Consider the following 21,056-nt stretch of genomic DNA (forward strand, 5'->3'; position numbering starts at 1 on the left):
TAATGGAAATCACTAAAACCTGCACTGTCTTTGTATCAGGGCAAATAAAGAATGGTACAGGCTATGTGATAATATTTTGGCATTTCTTGTAATTGGCTTTTTCATATCCTGGGATCTGCTGGACAAAGACTGGTGATTTCTTCTATTCTGACCTCCTAAAAGAAAGTCTGTTAGTGGAGTGACATGGGCATCGAGGACATTCTTAATGCACCTTCTCCTGATTGCCTGCCCTAGTACTCTCCAAATGTACCTTCAGTAATAGAAGTAAATTTATCCCACCTTCATGTTTCCTAGGAAAAAAGAAGAATGGAGAAAAAAGAATGGCAAAAGCCTTCCTCTGTCAGGGTCAGCACATGAGTTACTCTGTCTACAGCCCTGTGACAGAAATACTGCATATGTGCAAAGAGAAGAGCATTTTAGTTTGTTCCTTTGAGGCTTCCAGTTTAGATAAACGGAAGGAGAGATGAATACACCCATCTATCTCTGGTTTTCTCAGCTCAGTAGCCATTTGGCAGTCCACAACATGAGCTCCACCAGCAGCCAGCAGTTCACAGTGCAAGCGGTCTAGTCAGCTGGAAATTCTAGTAGCTGTGATTGCTTGCCCAAAATGCAGTCAATTTGCTTTTTATGGGAGGAGTTCAGCCTGAGAAGAGACCTATGTTCTGTTGCCTTTGAGAGGTGAGGGTAAACAATGTCTCGGAAACTACCACTAGCTTCTGGTGGCCCCTGTCCCTCTCTGTGACCTCCATGCACAGCCCATATAGAGGAGAGCGTGATGACTCTTGTTACTGCAGTGGGACTTTCTCCACCACTATCAGGTGAAGCTACCAGATTGTTCTACTGAAAATGTCCTAGTTATGCAGTGGGTCTTCCTTAATCCCTTTATTCACTTAGGGCCTCAGCAGCACAGTTGGAAACAGTGTTAAATAGAACTAACTTGATTTCCTTATCCTTCAAAAAATTGCCTCTTTGGGTTTGCCTTAACCAAACTTTTAAAGCTGTGGTAATGATACCTCGCACAGTTAAAGCAAGAGGAAGCATCTTGGTCAAGTAACATCCACTTTGGGTACCTCATTTTCATCCCAGCTTTATGGGAACTGGAAAATCTTTGGCATGCTCTTCTTCCATGAGTGAAGTAGTGGCTCTTTTAGAGTGAATGTTATGGGTGTAGCTGAGCAGGACTGTGATGGTTGCAGACTACTTACTGCAAGGAGTTGAAAGCCAGCACTAAGGGACTGTGGGATTCGTTGCACACTGTCACCTCTGGTTGCTTGACCAGGCAGCTTTGCAGCTTCTCCCTGCTTCCACCTCCCCTGTTCATACACTGTTTCTTCTAGTTCCCTCCTTTTTTCTTGCTTGGTCCTGATCGAACTTGGAGCAAGCATGGTGGTATCTCACACACACATTTCTGCATCCTATCACAACTGGGTGGCCCTGTGAGGATACTCCTACCCCATGCCAATGAGAATAAGCTTGCCCTGGAGACGCGAGGAGAATTGCCTGGAGCTTTTTGTTTGTTAAAGAAGTGAATCCTGCTCTGGACAGCAGATCTATTTTTAAAAATCAGTCCTGCTCAGAGCTTTATGGGCTGAACAGCTGTGTTTCCCTGACAGTCTGTCTAATCTGTGCTTGTAGGACTGTTTGTTTTTTGTTATTGTGATAGTATTATTGCAACAAGTATTTACAGAAATATCTTTTTATATATTTTTCATTATTCAAATAACTGAAAATCCATATGAAAAATATGTCTGTATGTGTGCCCAGATGTAAAGCCCCAGTTAGCAAGGCCAGCTGGGATTAAAGTCTCATTTGTATAATTTGTAAAGGTTTTGGAATTTTTCCTATGTTTTTCAGCTGTAAGCTGGAATTTAGCTTTTGTCAGGCTGCTGGACAGCTTGTACAATAAAGCTTTAAACTAAAAACATTGCCTGTGCAACATGGAAAACCATACCGAGGAAAAAAAGTGCATTTTAAATGCAGCGACTATCAAGCTGGGTTGAAAAAATAAACGATTAAAAAAAAAAAGCATGCCCTGAGTGGTTTAAAGGCTTAATCATAGAGAACTCCACTCACAAACAGCACAAAATACAACAGGCTTGTCTTCTGTAAAAACAGACATTAAATGGTAGGCCAGACCCACTGTACCTTGAAGATGCTCCGTGGTGCGCGGCCATGTGCAGTATCATTGCCCACCATCAGATATGTTCGCCTCGGTCCTTATTTGCCCTTGGTCTGTGCAGGGAAGAGCTGCTGCGATGCAGTAGTTTGCTGCTCAGCAATAGGTTTCTTAAGCTGCTCTGTGGCTTGTGAAGTTGCAAAGCTACAAATATATGTGGTCTCAGAAGGGGTGATTGAGTCACTGGGTGCCTAATTCCCAGAAGACTGTACAGCTTAGTTTAGCAAAAGTTAGGCTTGTGGGTTGAGATAACCAATATGAAAGACAGCAACTGAAATTGCAGCTCTTCACTCCCCACCCAAGTTTTAAGTTTTTTGGCTTGCTTGGATCCTTTTTTTAAATAATCTTGACATGAGCCTTGCTTTTTCTTTGATTTTACATGGTGATGATTTTTCTCATCTTTGCTGGCATTTCACAGCTGTTTGTTCACAGCTTTCTCCTGATATAAGAACAGAAACAGACCTTAAAGCAGAGGATTACTGTCTTTTTGGTGTTCTTGAGCTCTACGTTAAAAGCCCTGCGTATTTTCCTAATCAGGATTACAGAATTAATTTGCATGGTTTATCCTCTGGTATTTTTTTTCCGATGGAGCTGAGTTTGTATCTCTTTTGTGAACGTTTTTCTGCTTCATCAGCCTCACTTTTTTTTTCTGCTTAGCTGTTTTTCAAGAATCATCTGTGGATTAAAAATGAAGTTTGCAGAAAGAAAATCCTTCACTTAGGTAATTTAAATAACTAATCAAAGTTGCTTTATGTTCTGTTGCTTCATTTGGTATCTGCTATGGTAATAGAAATCATTTCTCATGTCAGTGAAAGGTGCATTTATTCATAGCTATTTAGGTTCAGTAATATTTTGACTGAAAATATTTTCATTTCATTAACATTAATGAAAGGTTCAATGACCATGTTTTCCTGAGAGTGTTTTGATGTTGCTTTCTGCATTCTGAAGCTTGTTTATAGTAGTTTTTTACAAATTTTCCTTCATTTCCCTGGATAGATACAAAGGATAAGTTCTTAGTGTTTGCTGTAATAGTACAATAGGAAAGGAATGCCTATCCAGTTGAGAATTTATGAATATCTCTAGCTGTTACTGGGTTTTTTGGTTTTATTCTTCTTTTTTTTTTTTTTTTAAGAAAAACATCTGTATGTGTTTATTTTGAGGTACTGTCAGTGTGGATTTTTATTCTTTCCCCCCTGTTTTATTTCAGAAATCTGAAGTAAAAAATCCATTGATTTACTGAGTAACAAGGAGAAACAAATATGAGTAAAAGACAGTATATGAGTATTCAGTGTGTCCATAATAACTTGCTTTAATTCATGTTTATTTGTATTTTGCCTCAGGATGATGTGTGCATGTGAGTGTCATAAATTTAGTAATGATGCTGTGTTGCATAATTCTTACATTTGCCTTAAAAAAATATCCAGTCTGAGATGACCACAGAATGGAATTTCTTCTCTTTGAAAAATATTGAGATGCTGAAAATGTGTTTTACTGCAAATTAAGGTAGAAAAAAATCCCCCAAATTTCACATAAAATGAAACTGACGGAGAAAGTAGGTTTAGATAAAGTGAAATATTTCCTTTTGATTAAAAGGGGATAGTTTGTTGAAGTGTTGACATTTGTGTTTGTATATTTATGATTTTTGTGTCATAAAATAAATCCTATAAATCATAGACAAATATCATGAATATACCCAGTATTTTAAAATATCCTCATAAAAAGCATTTCAAAGGAAAAAATCTGGAATACTCCATTTGCCAATATCAGAATGTTCCAGCTTTACCCAGGCATTCATATGGGGACTTCTTTTGGTTTATTTTCAAATATCCAGTTTCTGCTTATTTATTTTTGATCTGGGTTGAAAAGTAATATTATTCAGCTGTGAAAAGATAAGAATTTGAATGAAAGGCTTAAAAGGCAAATAGTTGGCGGTATGGTGGGGAAGTGGTTTCCAGGCATTGAATGAAACCCCTAGAAGGACTGAAAAAAGAACATGACCACTTGTTGGGCTCCATTTACACGGTTTGGGTCAGGATTACAGACCATTTTTGACCACTAAATGATTCACAGTGGCCGCAGTTACTCTTAGGGCTCACTGCACATTAATCTAGAAATGAGAGCAGGAGAAGAATGGACGCAGCTGGGCTTTTGTGCAGGTAGGATGGAACTGGTACGGATATAGCCATAAGGCTTCTTGTGAATGACAGACTTTGTGGTTTTCTTATCCTGGAGAGCTATTTTGCTCATTGATGAGAAGGTATAACAGTTGAGTGCCTGGATTTCTTCTACAAAAGTGACATTTTTGTCTATGATGAAATATTGGGATATCTGTCAGCTAGTGAGGAGATATATTCTAAACCTCATTTCTCAAAGCGTAATCCATGTAATTGTCAGTAAAAAGAAAGGTGGAGTGAAAATACCCTTGACTTAGTTTAACAGGATCCTTCTCTTTGAGAAGCTGGCAGTTTCTAAGCTGCAAGTCTCGGCAAGATGTTGATGGGCAAAGTATTGCATGGGCCTGATTTGGTTCATACCCCTGTGGAATAACTGTTGATTTCAGTGTAATCTCATCAATAGAGTGTGCACTGTCATAAATCCCATCCCAGTAGTTACATATGGCTTCCTTAAAAGAAAACCAGTAAGGCCTCAAATTTAAACAGAAATATGGACCACTTTGAGATGGGGAGAGTCCCAGGAAAAAATAATGGGAATGATCGGATGGCTAGAAAATGTGATCTGTAATGAAACAGGATTGCTTAGTCTTAAAAAATAGGAGGAAAGGGGCAAAAATCATAAGCTGTCTTGTTTAAATAAAAACAAGGAAGATTCAGCTTAAATGTTAAGAAAACTTGAACATTAGGATAGGGAGACGCTGGAGTGGACAGCCCGGGATGAATCTGTGACTTTGGGAGCCATGAAGAACAGGCTAGCTGTAGAGCTGCTGGCAGTGAACTGGGTGTTGCTCATCGTGCAACGGTGAGAAGCACAGCTATACAATCCCATTTTTTTCATGGCCCATGGTCTACCAAAGTGGCTGGAAAGCAGCAATAACCCGCATTGCCCTTTTTTCCACACTTTGCAAGCTCCTGTGCAATGCAGCCTTTTGAACCATGAGGTTCAGAGGTCAGCTCTGAATAAGCATCAGTCATGCTCACTTTTCAGAGTAAAAATGGAGAAAGAATACCCACTAATCACTATAGGACATGGCAAACATCCTTATAAATGTGTTGTCATGGCCAAAGTTTATTCATTCTTGCTGAGCTACTGTAGTGGATAAGGTCTTTCACATCTTTCATTGCTGGTGCAGAGTAGATGCCTGAAGAGAGGTCCTGGCCCTACTTAGGTCAATGCTTAAACTGCCATTCACTCTCCATGATTGTAATTTCACCCCTGATATTTACTGTCAAGTAAATTACAGTGAAGCACTGGCTCTGCTGCAGTGACGTTTGAAAACCTAGTTCTTTTTAAAATTGACTTTTGTAACTGTTGCAAAGTCCATGTTTTTACCTGAGTTTCCCTATAACACAGCATACTTCCTGGGGCAGCAGGTAGGGTTAATATGCCAAAAGTGCATTCGTTTGTGAGGCACGTATTCCTGACTTACAACCACACAGGGAAAATAAAGAGCAAAATAGCTGAGTTAAAGGTTGACATGTTCTACTCTTTTCTGTGTGTTTTCCTATGGGAAGATCAACCACAGCACTCAGTGTTGTCTCAGTGTTTTCCTCAGCTGCTCCAGGACACTTATCTTCTGTAGGGAACAGACCTGAAAATGGTCCTCATCAACCCTTCACACTCACAACCTTCATTTGCAAACTGGAGTGATGATTTTGTGCCCAAGTAAAGACAAAAAGTTTTTTTAGTCTGACTTGGGATGATGTACAAAAGCCACTGAACCTGGCCTATGTCCAGCCAGCATTTGTTCAAATCTTTCTTACTCTCTTCAAAGGGAGGTATCTTGTTGCAATAAGTTTCTGTCAAAGGAGCCTCTTTAATTCTTGGAAAATGTAATTGGAAGAATGGAAAATTCAGAGAAGACCCAGTAGTTTCAAATAAAAACAATGTTAAGTATGCAGCTGGCTGTCAAAAAGAAAGGGGAATGTGGTGATGGAGGCATATGCATATAGTGGGGAGTAAGTGAAAATCCATTGTTAGATGGCAGCATGGGTGGAAATGGAGAAAGGGTGTAAATCTGAACCAAAGGTGGTATGTAAAGTTTGACATTTCTCAGAAAGACTTTGTGGGCGTAAGTATTCTGATTGGGTTAAGGGAACCACCAGAGGTACATAGCTAAATTTGCGGGGGTATGCATCTCAGCTGCATCTCCAGAGTTCCTGTTTATCATGGGCTTGAGCTTTTGCAGAACTCAAGAGTTTTGGAAGGACATAATATACCACCGAGCAAACTCAATCCATGTTAATAAAGTTATTAGTCACCGCATATGGCTAATGTTTAAATCATTTCATGTAATGTCAGCAAATGTGCATAGGCATTTGTCTGCAGTCTAGATGTGATGTCTGATGAATATTGCTTTTGCTTTTATAGAGGTTATGTATTACAACAGATTTTTTTTCTTTTTTTTGTAATAAAGCATGGGTTAAAACTGTTTTCTTAATAAAAGGGGCAGCTGTACCTTCTCCATTCTTATTTCAAGAAGTCTATTAGAGGCAGATGTTTTCTTCCTGATTTTTTACATTCTGATTGCTTTCTCTTCCAATGATTGAATTATATGCTTAAAAATCAATAATCTCATGGTTTATTTTAATGTAAATTAGATGGTCAAGCTACCGCTGGGAGTCTGGGTCACAAATCTGGGGCACAAATAAATAAATGTGAATATGGAGAAAGTATTTTTAGTGGATTCTGCATACTGCATTTCTAAGACTATTTTTTTTCTCTGTTAGCAGGCTTTGAAATGTTGCCTGATGGAGGGAAGTGTGATACTGTCTGAACTTTAACTTCATTTTGAAGCCAGCAGATTACATGCTGACTTTCCTAAGTCTTTCTGCAAGCTCACTAGAGCTTTTTTCCAGTTTTGCCCACTAATGTTATGTAGCTTTATTGCAGTGTCCCGTGGTAGGAATGCTGATATACAATAGATGTTGGAAACTTGTCTAACCCTATAGTTAGCAACAGGGTGGAAGAAACCTCTAGCAGCCAGTGGCTTATGCTGCTGCAGGAGCTCTGCAGAGGTGCTGCCTGTGTCGCTGGCATGTTCAAAGGAAAAATCTGGTGGGAAAAGCCTTAAAATGAGCAGCTTACATTGTGAACTGCATTTAATTAAAAAAAAAAAAAGCAGAGAAAGAGGAAGTATGTTCATGTCACAGAAGAGCTAAATGGGCATGTTTGCTCACTGTTGCTCATAACGTGGAAGTATGGGGCACCCAGGGAAATAGGTGGTAGACACTGAAGTGAAGAGAGGCAGCGCACCTCTGTGTGGTGTGTCGCTGAGGAATCTGTCATCAGCAGGCTTTGTGGAAGCCAAAAGGATGCCTAGGTTTAAGCTAGACAAATTTATAGAAGATCAGTCTATCAGTAACTGTCTTTTGAGGACGGTCTATTGTAATGTCGAGCATAGGGAGTCCTGAGCCAGCAATTGCTGAAAGCCGGGAGTGTGTTGATGGTGGGGACAGCAGGGGTTACTCTATACTTGTGTGTTTCCTGTAATCTCTTCCTTAGCATCTGCCAATGACCAACACTGGACGCAGAGGCTAGATGAACCTTTTATCTGAGCTAGTGTGGTTCATGATCTTATTTTTATGTGACAGTAAAATATTTTAAGGCCAGGCAGGATAATGATAACCTAACGCGGCCTGGTGTGCACCACAGCAAGTGATTCCTACACTTCGGCCCATACTACACTGAGTAATCCATGGCGTATCTTTTTAGGAAGTCATCTAGGCTTTATTTAAACATCCCAGGTGATAGAAACTTCCATATTTCCCTCAGTAATCAGGATTAGTTGGAACTTGTTACACATTCCTTTTTTGAAAGTATATCAGGGTTTTCTGTACAAAACCTACTTTTTCTTCCTCACACATCTAACTTCTTGACCACTGATTCAAAGTTAAAAGAAACAAAGTAAGAAAATTTGAGGGTTGCATATACAGCACTCTTTTGGCAACAGATAAAGTTAAACTATCCTCCTTTTCTTCTCTGCTAACCTTAATTTATCATTTCTTATGTGTGGCTCCATGTTGGAATTTAAAAGCTAAAACTAGGACACGATAAATGGAGGCTTATTATTTCTCATGGAATGGTTGGGAGAATGGGTATTTTTAGGAAATGCCTTATATAGTATAATACTGCAGGTTGAACTCACTGAAGTAATCAGCATACTCTGAACTGCAGTACAATTACTGGGCTGGATTCATTTCTGCTGGCACTGGAAAGTAATAATTTCACTATCAGAGACATGGACATTTGTTTTGCTCCCCTTGTGGAGAAGACAAACGATGTTTTCACTGGGCTGGGTAGCTTCATTCTGGGAGAGATGTTCTCATTTCAAATGGCCTCTCCTCTGCTCTTGTTGGGACTTTGCTGACCAGTTTGGAGAGCCCTGTCGGAAGGGGCACAGTGTTGATCTTGAACAGCTCCAGCCTTCCCTGTGGCATGCCTCCACAGGTCCGGGTGCCTTGCTTGCACGTGTAGCAGTGTGATCCATGTGTAGCTCGCTGTTGCTGCGTAACACAAAGCCTAATCTCTTACCAGGTTATTGCTGTTCGATGCTGCTTGTCAGCCTTTGTGCAGGGCTGGCAAACCCAGTTCAGGTCCAGAGTGTAAAATCCTGTAGCGCAGCTGGCAAGAGTGCGTGGAGGCCGACTAGAGAGGCCTAAAGAGCCAGCAGGAGCTACCCTAACACCCCGTGCTAGCCGTGGAGGCAGGGAAAGATTTTCTTGCTGCTCTGCCGTGAGGCTGTGGGTCACAGGAGGACTAAATTTTCTGGAGCAGCACTTCCCATGTCATACATGAGCTGCAGAATTTTTTTAAGAGGAAAATAAATAGGATTTCAACTTAAAGTTTGGGAAGAAAGTGTTGTAAAGAGTTAATGGTGGCCTTTTGGACTAAATGTTTAGGAGCTGTTGTTCTTAAAGTGTCAGCAAAGTTGCCTTCACAAGCAGTGGATATATGTAGAAAAATCAGTGAAATGTAAGTCCCATCTGTGGAATGTCCTGAGCTTGGCCGGAACTGAATATATAGAAGTTCATATTCAGGGTTTCAAGGGGCTGAACTTTCACAGTTCATTTTTTTTAAGTCAGATTTTTAGGGAACTGAGCATTGACAGGGTATTATGTATGAATGCTGTATTTATGTACTAGAGTTACGATTCATCCTTAAGGAAAAAAAAGTGAAGTTGCTTTCTTTAACCTGCAAGCATGTTTGATTTGGTGGAGTTCAGGATCCTGTGAGGAGGAAGCAGGGCACTAAGTAGGATCGCAACCCTGGACTTCAGGAGAGCAAACTTTGGCCTCTTCAGGGACCTACTTGGAGGAATCCCATGGGTTAGGGCCCTAGAAGGAAGGGGCATTCAAGAGAGCTGGTTAATATTCAAACATCACCTCCTCCAGGCTCAAGAGCGGTGCATCCCTATGAGTAGGAAGTTAAGCAAAGGAGGTAGGACACCTGCATGGATGAGCAAGGAGCTCCTGGCAAAACTCAACCAGAAGAAGGAAGTATACAGAAAGTGGAAAGGGGGACCGGCCACTCGGGAGGAATATAGGAACGTTGTCAGAGTATGCAGGGATGTGACGAGGAAGGCTAAGGCCCGTTTGGAATTAAATCTGGCAAGAGATGTCAAGGACAACAAGAAGGGCTTCTTCAAATACATCAGTAGCAAGAGGAAGACTAGGGAAAATGTGGGCCCTTTGCTGAATGGGGTGGGTGCCCTGGTGACGAAGGATGCAGAGAAGGCAGAGTTACTGAATGCCTTCTTTGCTTCAGTCTTTCCTGCTCAGGCCAGCCCTCAGGAACCGCAGACCCTGGAGGCAAGAGAGAAAGTCTGGAGAAAGGAAGACTTTCCCTTGGTGGAGGAGGAGTGGGTTAGAGATCATTTAAGCAAACTTGACACGCACAAATCCATGGGCCCCGATGGGATGCACCCATGAGTGCTGAGGGAGCTGGCGGACGTTATTGCTAAGCCACTCTCCATCATCTTTGAAAGGTCATGGAGAACAGAGGAGGGGCCTGAGGACTGGAAGAAAGCCAATGTCACCCCAGTCTTCCAAAAGGGCAAGAAGGAGGACCCAGGAAACTACAGGCCAGTCAGCCTCACCTGCATCCCTGGAAAGGTGATGGAGCAGCTCATCGTGGAGGCCATCTCCAAGCGTGTGGAGGACAAGAAGGTGATCAGGAGTAGTCAGCATGGCTTCACCAAGGGGAAATCATGCCTAACCAATCTGATAGCCTTCTCTGATGGAATGACTGGCTGGGCAGATGAGGGAAGAGCAGTGGATGTTGTCTACCTTGACTTCAGCAAGGCTTTTGACACTGTCTCCCGTAACATCCTCATAGACAAGCTCAGGAAGTGTGGGCTAGATGAGCGGACAGTGAGGTGGACTGAGAACTATCTGAATGGCAGAGCTCAGAGTTGTGATCAGCGGCGCAGAGTCTAGTTGGAGGCCTGTAGCTAGTGGTGTCCCCCAGGGGTCAGTACTGGGTCCAATCTTGTTCAACTTCTTCATCAGTGACCTGGATGAAGGCACAGAGTGCACCCTCAGCAAGTTTGCTGACGATACAAAACTGGGAGGAGTGGCTGATATGCCAGAGGGCTGTGCTGCCATTCAGAGAGACCTGGACAGGCTGGAGAGGTGGGCAGAGAGGAACCTCATGAAGTTCAACAAAGGCAAGTGCAGGGTCCTGCACCTGGGGAGGAATAACGCCAGTCACCAGGACAGGTTGGGGGTTGGCCTGCTGGAAAGCAGCTCTGCGGAGAAGGACCTGGGAGTGCTGGTGGACACCAAGTTAAGCATGAGGCAGCAATGTGCCCTTGTGGCCAAGAAGGCCAATGGTATCCTGGGGTGCATCAGGAAGAGTGTTGCCAGCAGGTCGAGGGAGGTGATCCTGCCCCTCTACTCAGCCCTGGTGAGGCCACATCTGGAGTGCTGTGTCCAGTTCTGGGCTCCCCAGTACAAGAGGGATGTGGCACTACTGGAGCAAGTCCAGCGAAGGGCTGCAAAGATGGTTAGGGGACTGGAGCATCTCTCTTATGAGGAAAGGCTGAGAGAGCTGGGCCTGTTTAGCCTAGAGAAGAGAAGGCTGAGAGGAGATCTTACCAATGTGTACAAGTATCTGAAGGGAGGGTGTCGAGAGGATGGGGCCAGACTCTTTTCAGTGGTGACCAGTGACAGGACGCGAGGCAACGGGCACAAACTGAAACACAGACAGTTCCATCTGAACATGAGGAAATAATTTTTCACTGTGAGGGTGACAGAGCACTGGAACAGGTTGCCCAGAGAGGTTGTGGAGTCTCCTTCTCTGGAGATATTCAAAACCTGCCTGGACGCAATCCTGTGCAATGTGCTCTAGGTGACCCTGCTTGAGCAGGGGGGTTGGACTAGATGATCTCCTGAGGTCCCTTCCAACCTCAACCATTCTGTGATTCTGTGATTTCAATGAAATCAGTGATTACTTCAGCAATTTACCTACAGCAGTATATTACAAGCTGGAAAATACCAGTCCGAGGAAAAAAACGAATATTTTTATTGGCCCAGAAAGAATATTTCAGGATGCTGAGATTGAAGTAATTTTACTCTGGGAATGGGTAAATAGGAAGTGACAGGCTAAATCTTAATAATTGTTTCTCTGGGCACAGGGCTGAGGCCGCTTGGTGCCGAAGAAATAGAAACAAGGATTTTGAGCTTTGCTCTGTGAGGGCAGCCCAGGGAGGAAGCCTGTGTCGGGGGGTCTGTGACAGCTGGCGCAGCTGAGCAGGCGCAGTCTGGAGCAGCTACCAGTGACAGGCAACACTGCACTAGTTCAGCCGAGCTGTGGCGAACATGCAGCTACCTGGAGGGGCAGGACTTCAAGGATGCCAGTCCTTACAGCATCAGTCACATGAGGTCCTTTTAGCTGCCTAAGGCGGACATCACAGTTAAAGACAAGAATATTTGACTGCAGCATCCCTCTGCCTCACAACATGGCTAAGCAGATCTGGCTTGGAGGGGACCCATCTGCCAGTGTCCCCAGCTCTTGGACAGCTCAGCAGGCAGCTTTCCCCCAGGCCCAACCTCCCCTTCTCATCGCTCATGGCCAAGCCTCCCACCAGTTCAAGGAGCCCTGAGAGTGTTTTGAAGGAGCCAAAGCTAAATACTGATATTGCTTTTCTATGGAAAATTTAAACTTTTAATGTTTTTTTTCAGGTTGATTACTTAATTTAAAAGTTGACACATCCACAAAAGTGGGTTTTTTTTAAAAAAAAAATGTCCAAGAACCATGAAGCAACTCGCTTTCTGACTGAATCCAGTCAATCACCTAGTGGAGCTCTTGTGTTGCCTGATGCTGTATGTTACAGGAGGACTGCTGGAGTGCATAGGCACAGCAGGAGAAGTACAGTGTAACACTTTTTAAAGCCTTTTTTCTTTTTTTCTTTTTTTTTTCAAATAAAAGTTATATTCAGAAACTGTTTTATTTGGTTTCTTGTGAACTTCATTCATTCATAGCTGATCATCAGTTGTCTGAAAAATTGCTGCTGTATGTCTGCTTTTCAGGGCTGAGTAATGCTGAAGCCCATTCAAGAATATGTAGTGGTAGTTTTATGAAGATTTTTTGTATTAGTGACATTAGGGGTCTGCTTTTAGGTCCTTTTATTATTTCTTGTTTCACAAATTAGAAACCATGGGGACCATTTCACAGCTAAGCTACAAACCCCTGAAAATTGGAGTTTAGAGTGAAAATGACAACAAACTTGTAAGTCTGTTGTTACTGTTAAATGCTGTGGTAGTGCTGAAGTGGATATCGCTTTGGATCACTTGGATGTCACCACTTTCCAGTGGTGACAGAAGTAGACTAGGCTGTAATGTTCTTGCTTTATATGAAGTGAATATTACTTTTTAGCAGCGTACTGAATCCCAAAAAATCCTGAGACTGTTTGGCAGCATTAGTTGAAATCTCAGGGTCAGTGAAAACTATGTTGTTAGTCTCTCAAAAAGAGATTTTATTTTCTTGTGACATGATGTATGTTAAAGAAAATTGTGCATTTTCATTCACTTTGCACATTAAAAGGAAAAATTCAGAGTCCCTGAAGAAAAATCTAAGGATTACAGGGGTTTTTTTCTTTGTTTTTTTTCTGCCTATGGCCCCAGATTTAAAAAATGGGTCATCTGAATTTCCTTGAGGCTGGAGGTGCTCTCCTGTTAGTAACATCATTTACTTAGAGGTTAATATATTGACACTAGTTAGTAACCTTAGCCTTTTGTTTTCTAAAATCTTTGTGTTAAGAATCAGCTCTCTGCTTAATTATGTGACAAGTTCCACAAGGATTCTGGGTTTAAGATGCCTATTTTAATAATTATTACAGAGGGGGGATTATCTTTGCAGCCTATATTAAATGCTGTCTTACATGAGATGCTTTTGTGTCATATAAAAATATCTTGGTCACTGTATTGTGTATGTGTCATTAATAAAAAATAAACTATGTTGGCAATATGAAGAGGAACAAATGGGATCAACCAGGGAAAAGAACACCCAGAATTAATTCATATTCACTGATTCAAACCTTCTTTTTCCTCCCTGGAAGCTGTTGGATAAGTCAGCTTTAACTTATAGTTGAAGCCCTAGGATCCCCTCTCAAGTGACACCTTCTGTCAGAGATACGTGGGTCTGCTGTGGGTTACCCGGTAGTGCCTGGTGGCTGGAAATCTGGGAACAGGGCAGGGATTCTCTACTGCCAATTATTAAAGTAACAGAGGTGAAACAAGAGCCCTATGCCAAGTGGGAAAGAATACAGACCTTCACAGAACCTCGTGGCTTGCTAGAAGTGTATGAGCTTTGGGGACACATTCAGTAGGATGAATTACTGATGCAAGTGATGCTTAGTATTGAAAGTAAGGAACCAAACTGCAGTTCTGAGTATGTCCCCACAAAGAAGTTGTCTACCCGTTCATTCTGCTTCCAGGTCTTTGTTTAGACTTTGTCCTAGTCTATTGTTTTCCCCAAATAAGAGCAGTGGTAATATTTTGTGAAGAAATTCTTTCCAAAGTGTATTAATGGGCTAATGGTCCTATATTATCCATAAATGTGTGTAAAGTTTTTTTTTTAAACTTTCATGTGCTGTTCCAAAGGCTTGTTTATACCTTTCAAATGTTACAGTGTTGGCATTATAACATAAAAGGGAGAGCAACTCTTTTGATAGTGACAAAAACAAAACAAAACCTTGAGTAGTGCAAAGTAGATATTTGCTCATTAGTTACCTTTCACATTTTGCCCCAGTACACCAGAAATATATAAGGTAAGAACTGTAAAAAAAAAGTATTCAGAAATTAATATTAAATTAATATTTATGCTCTGAGGCCTAAATGTTTTTGGGACCTTTTTTGCATAAAAGTGCGGTAAACTGTTTGGTTTTATTTGTTGCATAATTATTCCAAAATGTCATTTATTTTCCTCTTTAGGCTCCTAAGGATCCAATCTCTGGATTGGTACTATAATAACGTGAAGAGCCGCTTTAAATGTTTCGGAAGTGCCAAAGTCCTGAAGAACTTGTACAGGAAGCACGGGCTGGAAAGTGGAGCTTGTCCTGATGTAATAGGTAAGTACAACTGGTTTGCTGTCTTACTAGCTTATCTGCTTTAACACACAGGTGAGACAATGAAAATTTTGAGATTATTTCAAAAGAGTTTTTTTTAAGTTATATTTTTTCAAAAATACCATAGTGGAGAGAAAAAAGAGCTGAAGTGCCTAGAGAGCTGTTTTAACAGTTCAAAGAGTGTTTAATCTTAATTATGCCACTGATACTGCAGAACTGCGATCTTCAATCCATAAAGTAAATTGCAGTTTTTATTGTGTTCTGCATCCCAAAATTCATCACTGTTCTGAGTAGTTAATGAATGAGAAAAGAATTTTGCATTCAACATTTGCCCTCCGAGCAAAGCATTTCCATGGCATGTGAAGCAAAATTTGGTTAATGTGGGATACACTCTGTAGGTCTGAGTTGATCAAAACTTAGATTGTCCTCTTTTAGGGTTTTCCTTGCTTAAGGATCCCCAAACTGGCCACTTCCTATTTTTGTGCTGATGTTTGTAAATGGTTAACAGATACTGATTTAATATTGGTGGCACCTTTTTAAATAAAGAAACACAGTCTTCCTTAACTATGGTGTTATGATGCATCACCCATAAGAATAGTAACTGGCGATGCAAAAGAGGTTAAAAGAAGTAGTATTTTGTGTCATGTTAGTAACTTAGATTACTCAAAGAACAATAAGTTTAATCTTTGAGCATGAGATTTTATTGGCTTTATTGGACCAGATACTTTCCTAAGGTAATTCTTCTGAAATCTGTACAGAGACTATAATTTTTCTGTAGTCTTTAGCTTGTCTTTTTCTGAAGTTACCTAGGATGATAAACAGACTGTGTAGTCCTGGGTGAAAATTTTAAGTGTTTCTTTTGAATATTGGCCTAAAAGCTTATAGGTAAAAGAGGTGACCTCTGCATTACATTCTGATTTGTTAGTCTTTTTGCTTTCTCTGTATGAAATTAATATTTCTAGAGAAGATTCCTTAAAAGTTGAGAACAAATATATATAAAGGCAAGAATGCTAATTTCACTGAAAGACAGAAGTAGGACAATGGAATTAAAAACTAAGAGGATGAATCCTACAGAACTTTACTACTATGTGTTGTCTTTACTTAAGTCATAGTTGCACTGAATTTGTACTTAAAATGGAACTGTGAACGATGCAATGACAAGTTGGAGTAGCATATGCACTGTCTATGATACCTTTCTAAGAAAGGTCTATGAGTCTAAATGTCACTGCTGACTTTCTACCCTCTGTGTGACTGTTGGATAAACCTTTTGTTCCGTTTGAAGATAAATACTGGTATACATGTCTGGATTTTGACTTATTTATACAGCATTGCCCTTTAAAATATACAATCTATTTCACCCCAAATGTCATATTAAAAGCAAATTCCCTGTACTTAACACTCACCATGTACATTTCATATTTTAGTAGCTTCTTCATCTCTCTCTCTTTTGCTGTACAAATAATTTTTTCCATCCAAAATGAATACAAGGTCTTTTGTATAAAGGCAATCATGTTTTGTACAAAAGCTAGCAGGAATTTTCCGGTTATCCCTCTTTTTGTGTAGTGCCATCGTATCTTGAGAGAATATTCTGATCTAATAATATCTCTGCTGTTAACAGGTACTTCTTATACTAATGTGCTGTACTGTCTTTTTTGGGCAGAAGGAGATTTTTTTGAAGGAAGCTTAGAAAATGAAGGAAGCATTTGTGGCAGTGACTCTACATTCTACGGACAGACAGAAGGTACACTGCTAAAAACTCATTTGATTAAAACCCAATTCCTGTGGTTCGAATTATTGGACAAATAGCCTAGAGTGCTGATAAGTCTTGTTCACAGACCCAACAATCTTTGAGCAAAATACAAGAAAGTCCTTTGTGTTCACATAGACCAGGCTGGGATTTCTTGCTTCAGTATTCCAGCTAATACTCATTTATTTTACCATGTGTTCAGCCTTGGTTTCTTCTCTCCTGCTTCCTCTCTTATGCTCATAAATGTATTCTTTTTCATTCTTTTTCTTAGACCCTGTTGGTGTTTATAGGAAGCTTACAAATTTTCCTCTTATGGTTGTCTCCTAACTGTTTTGCTGGATTCTAAAATAAGCAGCATAGAAATACCATATTTTATGCTATAATATTTAAATTTAAAATGTTTATATCAGAAGTGTTATTCGTCTTTTTCAATTAGAGATAAAACAAAAATTGAGACAAATTACCTCCTCTCTGTTAAGATGTTTATATTATTTTGTGGGGGTTGAGGAACTAAATTTTGTCATGAACAACCTGCGTCTGGGTCTGGGATGAATCTCTGCAGCAGCCTATACCAAAGTCTTACGAACTACTCAAATCTGAAAGTATGTTCAGAATATGGATCTGAATTTTGCAGCTCATGTTGCAAAATATAAGTGTATAATGAACACAGTAATTTCATCTTATCCTTCACCCAGGACACAGCATGATGGATACCCTTGCTGTGGCCTTACGTGTTGCAGAGGAAGCAGTGGAAGAAGCTATTTCTAAGGCAGAGACCTACAGTGACAGTCTGGTAACATTTTCTAAAACATTTTGTTAATTTATATAGAACAACTCTGTTTCTTCTAATTTGAGTAGTGGCAGAAAGACAAGTAAATTAAATATAAAAGGAAACATAAAGAAGTAATGATTATCTTCATACATCACCTAAAAGTGATTTTATCAGGTGTGGTGTGGGTTTTTTGAACTTGCGTTCAAGATGCATGTTGTATTTCAGAAAGTGACATGCAGTGTAAGTACCTGAATTTTCTTCCTACAGTGCCAATAGTATGTATTACCCATTTCCTTATCTATACCGTTTTTGTGGAAAGGCTGTTTTAATGTCATTTTAGCATCTATAGATGTCCATTTTCATGCAGGACAAGCAGAACGAGGCTTGTTATTTGCAAGAACACAAGGAGGACCTCATAGAAGAGCTAGCCACAACCATCGTACAGAAGGTATGCTCTACATTTTTGCCATGGCTTGTTTTAATGGCCAAAACACAGTCCTGTAGTATGGTGAACTTTGTTAGCTAACAGGTAAAAGAATGATACCAATGTAGGAAGTACAAAGTATATGATAAGCTACAACTTTAACTATCACAGTCTAGGCCTAATCAACTATAACTGACAGAGATCAGTCTATAAATAACCTTAATCCAGTGCCTAAATTGATGGCCTCCACCCTCAGAGCTGAGATGCTGCTCCCTCAGGTCCATGAGACACTTACTGGGAAGAGGGGAACTTCTTGCTTGCTAAAAGTTTATGTCTATACTTCTCTCCCCAAGGGCACAAAGTTTCTAGTGCAAAGGAGCATTGCTCTTGAGCATACCAATTCTACCGACCCTGGCATCTACAAAAAATACAAATAAAACATTGTTGATTAAAATATGATTCTCATAGTGATGCTATGAGAGAGACTCAAAAGATCCCAAAACTCTGTGTGTCTGATTTATGTGGCCTTTTCTAGAGAGTTCCTTCTTCTCCCTGCCAAGCTGGCAGTGCAGAAATAGAGGGCAGGTGGGAATGAAAACCCCTTGAGTTTGTCTAGACAGTCTGGAGCAAGGCAAGAGAAGAGCAGGAGCAGAATGCTGCTGAGCCCTAGTGATCAGTAAGGTGATCACTCTATTTGGTCTGTTTCCTTCCATGTGAATTAAACTAATTACCACATCTGTTTTGACATATTTAACAATGTGCGGACATCACACCAGGAAAAGAACATGTTGCTTATAACAATATCAAGAAAAGCCAGAAGAGTAGCAGCTCAATGGGATATAATCTGCCTTCTTTTTAACAGGGATGTTAGAAGATTAATTCTTCTTATGAGGTCTTTGATAGTCCAGAGCCCATCTCAGCTGAGCTTGAATTGCTACCACTTGTGTCAAAAGATGTCTAACAATGAGGTCTTTTATGATGTAGAATAATATTCTGTAGCTATTTTAAATTGGAATCAGAAAAGTTGTGGAAATGATGTGTGACAAGAAACAATCTGTTAATATAGGGAGATAAGTAGTCTATATGATCTTCTCTCTCTTAAGACAGTGTAGATTTTCAAAGGCAAAAATAGTGCCTAGATGCTTAAGACCTCTCTGTTTTCAATGGGAATGTGTCTAGCTGCCATGGGAGCCTTTGAAAGTCCCCTCATATTCAGTGTTCTATGTTTCTTTGCAAACATACTTATCTGAGAAAATTCTTACACTTAGATACAGCTAATGTTTAAAGTGTTATTGGTAGGAGCAGGTTTCCACATTTATTTAATTCAGCTCTGATGTTCCTACAGGCATTTATTATGATTTATTGTATCAAAGCTTATGTGTTTGCAAGCAGTGTGACTTCAGATGAGAAGAAATGCCTGCAGGTTGTCAGAATCATCCTTGCAGGAACTGGAACAGAAGCAAAGGGAAACTCAAATGTTCTTCCCAGGCAGTTTGTCTTGAGACAGAGTTAATATAGTTTGCTCCTTATGTCTCAGACAGTATTTTCCAAGTATCATTTTTTTCCCAATCTTACAGATTATAAAGAAGCAGAAAAGTAAAACTGAGCAGACTGAAGCTGACTTTGAATGGCCACCATCCAGGAGCAGTGGCCTGGCATCTGTTGCTGTCTCCGATCAGAGTATGCTGACTTTTCCAGGGAGTCGCAGGGGGTCCTACACATTGTGGGTGAGTGACTAAGCACAGCTATTGATGTTTTCTGCTGCACAGAACTAGAAAATTGGAATCCTGTATGAGTATACTTCCTGGAATGGTATGTACAGACTTGCAGGAAACTGGTATTAAACCTATGTGTGGACAGGCATGTCATTCAGTTGCATGCTTTCCATAGCACATCATTGGCTTTGGAAGTACATCACAGACATTGTATTGTACTGGTGATTGTGTTGCGGGCTAAATTCTTACTAGTCAGGCTACCAGCAGTCTTGCTGATTAATTTAAATGCTAACAGGACTCAATGCTTCAGTGTCTATTCCTTAAAATAATTTTTATGCTCAGCTGGCTTTTATTTGAATTTTTGCTGAATGTTATTTTCTTTTTTGTATAGTGTTAGATTTCTCTAATGTGTTTATTTTGTTCCTTAGCCATCTTAAAGAAAACAGTCACCACCAACAACAAAAAAAATAAACACAGCTTTAGAGCACCACTTATGTCTTGTATTATACTGAAGAGTATTTCCTCCCCCTTTCACTTTATCTCAGCAGAATGCCTTTAGCTCCTGCTATAAAGCTGAAGAAAATCTGACAAGCTGCATTAGTAACATGCAAGAAGAAGAGCGGCAAGGGAAAAGAAGTGGAAATAAGCTATAGGCTTGGATAGGCTATTTCACAGTTGGAGAGTGAGGACAGTGACAGATGAGTCCCAGTGATTTTTGCTACAGTGGTTTAAGCTGGTGCTCCAAATTGTCCTGCTTCTGTGCCAGTGCCCTCCTCCCTCCCACAGAGCAGAGCCTTTAGAATTGAATGTACTCTGTGCCTCACTTCCCAGCTTAGTTTGCTGGCTTACACTGCCAGTGAAGTAGATTTATCCCAGAATATTAGAGTATGGACTGGAATTGCTGAGATATGGACACACATTCTCCTCCCCCATCTATTTTCAAATTAGCGGCAGTAATGCCTTTAAGCTGCTGTTTTTTTCTGAGAGATCACAAGTCAAAGTGAGCATGTTTAAGCACCTTGCTCTATAGCAGCTAGGCAACTTGCTTGTAGAACTTAACAGCTGTGAGAGAGAGAGTTAATTTTGTCTCCAATTTAACTGAGTTTTTCTTCTGGACTTTTAAGGTCAGGACCTAGGGGAACAAACTGTTCAAATCCTTAGTTATTACCTCAAAAGCCTGTTGTTCTTCTGATCTGGAGAATTAAACTTGAACCCAACACATTTTGAAATTCTGTTCCGAAATGATTCTCCACTGGTTTGAGAAGTAGTAGACTTTGTGGAAAATACTGGACTAGGAAAAATGGCATGCACAGGTAGGAACAGGCACAGTGAACATCAAATCTTCTGCAGCCATCAGTCAGCACTAGAGATCCAGATGTGTTCACTACTTTATAAGAACTTTCCAGTCTATTCAGCTTTTTTTGCCACCTTCATCAGTGCTGGATCTGATTGTCTTTCCATAGTGCATTAAGGAACATGA

General features: G+C 40.5%; 1 protein-coding gene across 1 annotated transcript in view; it reads left to right on the forward strand.

Annotated features, from left to right (window-relative positions):
* The window catches only part of MYRIP (myosin VIIA and Rab interacting protein), a 234,910-nt gene that overhangs the window by 162,821 nt on the left and 51,033 nt on the right, over positions 1-21,056 (forward strand). The window contains exons 4-8 of the mRNA XM_067291337.1: positions 14,785-14,921; positions 16,579-16,659; positions 17,361-17,458; positions 17,805-17,885; positions 19,439-19,588. Of these exons, the coding sequence (XP_067147438.1) occupies positions 14,785-14,921; positions 16,579-16,659; positions 17,361-17,458; positions 17,805-17,885; positions 19,439-19,588 (547 nt within the window). The remainder of the gene's footprint in view (positions 1-14,784; positions 14,922-16,578; positions 16,660-17,360; positions 17,459-17,804; positions 17,886-19,438; positions 19,589-21,056) is intronic.

The sequence above is a fragment of the Apteryx mantelli genome, chromosome 2, assembly GCF_036417845.1.
Source record: "Apteryx mantelli isolate bAptMan1 chromosome 2, bAptMan1.hap1, whole genome shotgun sequence".
Taxonomy (NCBI): domain Eukaryota; kingdom Metazoa; phylum Chordata; class Aves; order Apterygiformes; family Apterygidae; genus Apteryx; species Apteryx mantelli.